Source organism: Egretta garzetta, unplaced genomic scaffold (genome assembly GCF_000687185.1).
Source record: "Egretta garzetta isolate BGI_Z169 unplaced genomic scaffold, ASM68718v1 scaffold330, whole genome shotgun sequence".
Classification (NCBI taxonomy): domain Eukaryota; kingdom Metazoa; phylum Chordata; class Aves; order Pelecaniformes; family Ardeidae; genus Egretta; species Egretta garzetta.
The window spans coordinates 603621-611312 of NW_009258275.1; the positions used below are offsets into that span (position 1 = coordinate 603621).

The following is a 7692-nucleotide window of genomic DNA, read 5'->3' on the forward strand; positions in this document are numbered from 1 at the left end:
CTCACAGGTAAAAATCTTTCATTTCTTACATTTACTGTTTCTGTAACACTTCTGGCTTGCTAGCAAATACTCCTCTTCAAGAAAACTAGAAGGAAAAGTCTTTTCCTGCCTTTTAAGGACCAACTGATAAATCCATTACAAGACAAATTCATTCAGCAAAGACCAGAGGTCGGCAAAGAAGTCGTAAGTGTCAAGGAACAGTTCAGTCATATTTTGACAAATCAGCAATCCATTCCTAAACACACCATACACGAGTGCTTCCCTCCAGAAGAAGAAAAGAAAAAACCAAACATTAATTCACACAGCTTTTAGTAAGGCAGCACCAATTACAACGAGGGCACGCCAACAGGGCACGCTTTTTCCTTTTTATGCCCTCTGAGTGAGGTATGCTCAGTCCCCAGGGAAGCCAACAGACTTTGCTTGGCTAACTTGCAAATGTATGTTCAGGCTAAACCACAGAATGATCACAGGCACAATCTACATGACTGTGTCATGATACGCTAAAGCACACCACTAATCAGTCTTTGCAAAAAGCACCTAATTCCCATGTGGAAGTTTTAGCCATTGGAGCAGGTGTGACTAATCTTCCTGACCCATCAGGCCCCATGTCAAAAAGTTCACACATTGAACTCTGCAAGAGAAGCAATTTGGAGGCTGAGGCCAGTTTACCTCCAAGGAATAGATGAAAACTGCTCTCCAGGACATCCACCACTCCACTGTTAAGGTAAAACAGACCCCCAAGCCCTCAGCAACAGGCAGCGTACCCTCCACTGGCACCCTCCTGGTGAGATTCTGACCATTCAGCAGTCCTGGGCCAAGGACTGTCCCCCCCTGCGCTGGGCACAGGGCAAGGAAGAGGAGAAAGCTTAATCCTCATTCTATGATTTCTCCACTGCTGTGACCTCACCTTCTTATATTCCAGCCATATTTGCAGTGAATGCTAAGAATCTTTTACTTTTCATGGATTTATTTTTCTCCTCCTGACCATAATCTCAGAGCAGATTGGACAGTACATTCAGCTAACGAACCTGTCTGATCAAAGAAGAGTTTCTTCAAGAATGGTTGCTTTGCAAATCTATCTCTATTCAAGAAGTTTATCAAAATAGCATTACAGCCAAAACCAGCCTCTCTGTCAAAGACTGGGACTTTCCAGTTTCCTGTTGCCACCTGCTGGTGGAGTTCCAGACTCCACTGTGATTTCCTTGTGTGTGTGTGGTATGAACCAGTCCATTATATTTAAAACACTTGTAAAGCTTTTGGCTATGACCATCACGTGCGTGCAGCTGTTAAGTGACTCCAGTTGTCAGAGATGGGTTAGGACCCAGGCTAGACCTAAGTAGTTTGGAATGTGTTGGTTAACACTCATCCTTAATTTGCTCTGCTTGAAAAATTAACAGCTTCGCCTGTATTTTCTTTCAAACATAAGTAGCTCCCTGAAATCATTAGGACTTCAAAGAAGGGGAAAGCTAGGCCAGCAAAGCTTCATCTCAGCGTTTTCTACTGCTACTGCTTCACAATAGTTTTAAGATCCCCCCAAAAACAGTAATCAAAAAGCCACAAACTCAAGGGCAAGAGCATATATTGACTGAGAAACCACACTGAAGTTTCCTTAAAGAAATGGTACCCAAACTCCCAAACACAGCAGTGTGCAAACTGAACCATCCTCTGCACTGAGACGTGCAACAGAAAGCACGGTGCAATCCCCTTCATACGCACAATACACCTGGCACATTCCAGCTGCATCAGATACCACTACTGTACTAGTACACGGGTCACCAAGAGTAACGTAGGCTAAGAATTAGTCCTTTGCCTCCAGAAACTTTAATCCAGCCTACAGACCTCATCCTGTCCACATGAAGAAAAGGAACACGGGAATGAACCTGATTAATTGTCCTGGTGGGCCAGATCCAGCTGTACATAAGGCTCCCTCACAAAGGGGAAGATATTGAGGAGGGATTGTGCTAGGCACTGAATGAATAGCGTTGAAGAACACAATTAGCTCTAAGAATCAGGAAAAAAGGCAAATATTTCAATCATTTTACTAACAGACACAAGAGTGGAACTGGTAAAATTTTAACCCGCGCTGTGTACCTGACACAGGGGAGCAAAAACAGGGATCTGAAGCAGTGAAGGGAGATGAGAAAATGGCAGGAAGGCAGTAACAAAGCTAATTCATTAGTAGCATAGAGATTTAATACCATAACACTTGAAATGTAATGAAGTACCTCAAATTCTTCCCAGAAGCCCTGCTTGACTTTATCCGTAGTCTCTGCTAGCTTGCTTAGCTCTCGCACTCGGCTTTCGATCTCTGCAGCGTTAATACGGGTAGTATTCAGGGGCTAAGAAAGATACAGATATAAAACAAAGGTGTAACAAGTCACGACTGTGAGAAGACAGTTAAAACAGCAATCCCCTGCACTAAGTATATTTTATACAGGCGATTATAGGATCCAGGCATCTCTTTGGACTTCAAAACTTTATGATTCATACAATGAAGGGCAGTGAGGGTAGACAGGAACGGGGCAGGAAATAATTGCTTTTAGCTGAAGTCTCACAGTTGTTCTTCAGTACATTAAGTTGTATCGTTTCTGGACTAGTCCTACAATCCCCATGGACCACGATGAGACCAAGAGAAGTTCTGCATGCATCAGAGACAAGAGCCTATCCTTCACAGGCATATAAAAAATTGTTCCTATTTAAGTGACTGACTTGGTCATACAGTTTCACAAAGTTTAATTCTTCATTTTTGCATTAGGAAAGAAAAAAAAAAATTATGTCTCACAGGACACATGGAAAAGCCTGCACATCAACAGTAGATGCTGAAGGTAACAAAGCTTAGCAGTGTCTCCTCCATTCGCTCACCTGCTTGAGTTGCAGTACTGTGCCCAAAGTTTCTACCATAGGGTTCTTCTTGTAATGTTCCACTAGATCTGTCAGAGAGTCAAACTTCTCCCCTCCACCAACATCGTACTTTAGATCCTTCAAAGACAGATATCAAAATAAATGCACTTCATATGAAGTCTACTCTAATATCATCTTCAGGTGATGCAACATGAGAAATTCTCTTTAAAGCCTTATGTAGAATAATTTAGTAAAATCCTTTGCTAAGGGATGGTAGAACCTTAATAAAAAGAAACACATGCTGTGGAGGACGTTATTCTTTTTGTCATCTAATTGAAAAACATTTTGTCTGCCTTTCGGGAGCAGATTCCTTCTGAACTGAGGTTCAGTCAGCTCAAGCAGACTACCTGAGCTACAGGATTAGAAACCAGGAGATAGCCTTGGAAATCAATTCAAATTCCTAAAAGAGTATCATTGGCTCCTGAAAGGCTGGTACTGCCTGCCACCACCCCTATTTTAAGAAAGCCATGCTACGTTATTTTCCTCAATGTCATAAAGGCTACTAGTAGTTAACTGCAAATCAAAGAGGTTTCTGCAAAAAAATAATTTCTATTAGTTTAGCTTTTACAGCCTTGGTAGGCCACTGCTATCTCCAAACTATTTCTGTTATCATATTTTAATTGTTTTTAAACAATTAAGATGTTGCCCTGTCTTTTGAGATAACAGAAGAAAATGACAAAATCTGTGATTATTTTCTTTAATAGCAACCCATGGGCAGATATGAAAACATCATAAGATTATAATTTAATAATACTTCAGTGAAGAACTACCCTAGATTAAATTCAAGCTTTAGATTTCAAACTGTTCCTTGGATTCAATACTCAAAATTTCTTACAGGATGTAGATCATCTATCAGGTGCAACTTCATGAACTGACAGGAGAAACAGAAATACCCGGGTGGATCTCTATTTGTCCAATTACTCATATTTTTATATAGTTTATCCAGGAGACTGCAACTCACTTAAGAAGATTCATGAACATGAAAGGCTCCATCAGCAGAGGATTTGAGACAGACTTCTGATGCAATCAAAAGCAAATCTATTAGAAAGGTACTTGACAGCATAGTATAGTATGACATGATTCAGTCAGGCAAGCAGTCAAAAAAAATAAAACGCTAATAGAATTTTGATGCTATCAAATTAGTGAATTTGATCAAACAGATGATGGATAGCACATAGAGCACCACAGGGAAAAGGGAAATGTATTCAGCTCTCCGTAGCAAAGTGCAAGACAGCCCTCCTGTTAGAATAAACCCACTGCCCATGGAAGTAGCCCTGTTAAAGAAGCTCGTGCTTCATCATACCTGGCAGTGAATCATGACGTGTGTCACTTTAGATTTCCCATCATTACTTTCTCCTTTATCATCTCCTGTCCGGACAGAGAGAACAAAGTCCCCAGGGTGGCTTTGACTCTCACGCACAAGAAAGCTTCCATGTTTTCCTTTTTCTGTTAATAGTTTTTCAGCTTCTCTTCCAGAGAGATGCCCGTGAAACCACCTTTAAATAAAGTAAGATATAGACAGATACCCCACTTGTCATTCCAGCCATGGCTGAATCTGCTTCTTCTAAATATTTATAATAAAGTAAATGCTTATGTACACTAAACAACAGTGTCCAGGTCTACAGAAACCTCAGTTTATAAAACTAAAAAAATCCAAAATAAGCCTTGGCAGTGTCTATGTACATACACACCAGTGATTACAGAAACACTTCAAACCAAGCACTTCCATAAGCACTGAAAGCAGCATTTCACACAAGCTTCAAATGAAGCTTTGATTTGGATTCTTTACAGCAGTCCAAATGGGTTCCCTCGTGTCCAACAAACACGAGCTTACACAGCAACTTTTTCCTCAGTCAAGGCATTAATTCTTCTTTTATTTCCTTCATGAGGATGCACTTTGCTGATAAACCTGAGGACCCTAGCATCTTCGAGACCCTAACCTTCCATCACATTAGGTACTGGACAAGATAATCACATCAATCTCCTTTCTTCAAGAAACATGGCCAAAAAGGCAATAATCCTCCCCACTACTGTTAAATACAAGCCATTCTGAGAAGGGACATAACTTGTTTTAATATTTTTCCTTGTTTTTTCACTTCTGAGAATAAACTGATATCTACTGGCCAGAGAGGTTTATTTATTTACACATACTTCCTCAGCACACATCGAGTCTGAAGTCTCAGATTCTCCTTACTATCCATGCTCCTACAAACAGGAGTTTGAGCAACTTGAGGATCTGCATGTCGTTCACTTTCTTACACATAGACTTGCTGCTGGAAAAACTGTATAAAGTTATGCCCAGCAATACACCTGGGAATTCCTTGCTGTTGTAACAACTTCAGGAAGCTTTAGGAGAACTTCTGAAATAAAACATTCTCCCAGTAAAAATAAAGGGAACTATGCCCTCTTTTTCGGTATTGTATCACACCAGGAAGAACGCTGAAGAAAACAGGTTCTGGGGCTTAGATTGTTTTACCTTTAATCATGTTTATTAGTCTACTTTGCAAGTAATATCACTGAAATCAATGGAACCACTTTTAGTACAAGACAGAGGCCACCCTTTCATCAAATGGAAGCTGACTGTAGCATTAATACGGAAAAAACATGCAGTTATTAAGTGCATGGACACTGAGGTTTTCACCACAATTTCTCTGACCTTTCAGATGTAGGATCAGCACAGTTCAGTGGATATTTCAACTCTATAACATCTCCGTTCTTCTCCTTGAGCTGTCCATGATGTTCCATATAATACTGGACTAACTCAGCCAATGTAGCAAACTTCTCTCCTCCATAGAGGTCATAGTAGTCTCCTGTGTTCTGGATCTTGATGTGGGTGACAGCTCCAGTTCGCCTGATATTTGAAACAAAGGAAAAAAACCACCCATACAAGTCAGCTGATTTCTAATCCATCGATTTAATATTTAGCGATCTGTTGTCCAAGTTAGAGAAATCCATACTCACATTTGCATCGCTTTCCAACTGAAATATTGCAGAATAGCTAAGCTAGTGCACCTCTGAAGTGTGCTTCAGCCACATTTCAGTGGCTTGCAAGAAGGGGAACTGGCTGTTCAACAGTCAGGAAGGATAGGAAAAAAAAACCACCTTAATTCCGTAACAAAGGAATCCTCGAAGCCAGCATCAGCTCTGTGGCCTCGATCTGCAGCAGAAATCCCTCAGACCCCGCAAGAATTGCACATGCAAGCACAAGGGGTGTAGGGGCGAGAAGAATTCACCCATCAGAGCTCATTTGCTTCTTTTTCCCTAGAATTTCACACTAACTGCTCAGATCTCCCCTTCAGTAAACAGTTGCCTTTGCCTGATGCAAATCATTTGCTCCCACGGCCTCTAGCATTAATGAAGAACAGCTCTCTGAAAGAGAACCTTCTGTTCAACAAGGCCCATTATCTCAAAGGTATCCAAGCAGCACTATTCTTATCACCAATCCCACTTTTCCCTTTTCCTTTATCTACTTCCTCTTGCCTTTCCCCATCCCTACCACTATACACACAGCGTCAGGGGAAAAGCGTTACAAAAGGCCTATTTTGGAAGCTGAAACAGCACCACAGTTGCCCTTAAAAACTTGCTGACTTTTCCTGTAAGAAGAGAATTAGGATAGCATTTGCTGGCACGTGCTCAATCAGTAATTCATATCATCTCTGCTACTTTCAGATGGTTATCAAATAGATTTTTAAAGGGCTAAAAGTAATGCTATTATGAATCTACTTCTGCTTCCCCCTAACTTTTTCTGTTTCTCTGCAGAATCAGAATTCACCGCATTCCAACCTATAGCTTCCCCAAGTTGGGTAAAAGTATTTGAGAACCTCTTAGTCTCTTGTCCATGAAGAAGTGATCCACAGAGTCTTTCATCTCTTTCAAGTAGTTCATTTACAACTCTTGCCCCATAGAACACCATCAAATGCAGACTCTTACCAATTTGGGGAGAAAGACAAACATTTAAACTTACCTAACGGAGAGCGTAAAGTCTCCTGGGTTACTTTTGCTGGGCCGTGCCAGAAAACTGCCATCAACTCCTCTTGTTAACAGTAGGTTTTCTGCCTCCACCCCCGTAATATTTGGATGAAACCATCTATAAAAGGTTAACAAGTGTTAATAAATAAATAGAAGATTGTCTGGTTTTCAGAGTTAACTTACATGACAAGACTAAACAGAACAATCCAACAGCTTCGCAACCAGGAAATACTGAATTTTGTTCCTAAATTAATATCTGTCTTAGCAGAAAGCATAAATTGTTCGTTTCGTATTACACTGCAATTTTACATATTGGTAAGAGACGCTTTGCAAGTGGAAGAGATGTAGCTATACGTATTCAGACCGCCTGGATTAAAATGATATCAAAGAAAGGTCTACAATATAAACAGAGCCCACGAATCATGCATTTTCCTTACTCCTGAAAGACAAGACACACAAAGAAAATGAAATACAATCAGGAAAAATACTTAAAAATAAACCAAAACATCCAAACTGACACTTGACAACACTTTAAAGGTTAAAAATTTAACAAAACCTCATGGTTTAGGGCACAGGCTGACCACCAGCTGATAGGGGTCAGGAAGGAACTTCACTTGTGGACAACCTATTCAGTTGCCCGGTCTTCTTCTGCCTTCCTCAAGAGAACGTGGTGCTGACTGCTGCCAGACACGAGTGCGACGCTCTGCCTTCTAACTACCATGGCAATTTCTCTGGTCCGAATATATCCCACTTAAATACAAACACCGAGGAATCTCATATTGATATTCACCACCCACAAACAGCCTTCCGAATGACTAATAT

At 40.7% G+C, this 7692-nt stretch overlaps 1 protein-coding gene across 2 annotated transcripts in view; it reads right to left on the reverse strand.

Annotated features, from left to right (window-relative positions):
* Positions 1-6253, reverse strand: part of PTPN11 (protein tyrosine phosphatase non-receptor type 11) — a 22832-nt gene extending 16579 nt beyond the window's left edge. The window contains exons 1-5 of one of the 2 annotated variants that reach the window (XM_035891466.1): positions 5863-6253; positions 5558-5752; positions 4205-4397; positions 2863-2979; positions 2226-2339 (exon numbers count right to left, since the gene is read on the reverse strand). In XM_035891466.1, coding sequence (XP_035747359.1) covers positions 2226-2339; positions 2863-2979; positions 4205-4397; positions 5558-5752; positions 5863-5870 — 627 coding nt within the window. In that variant the 5' untranslated portion in view covers positions 5871-6253. The remainder of the gene's footprint in view (positions 1-2225; positions 2340-2862; positions 2980-4204; positions 4398-5557; positions 5753-5862) is intronic. The other variant, XM_035891460.1, reaches the window with a different exon arrangement.
* Between the last annotated feature and the right edge of the window lie 1439 nt (positions 6254-7692).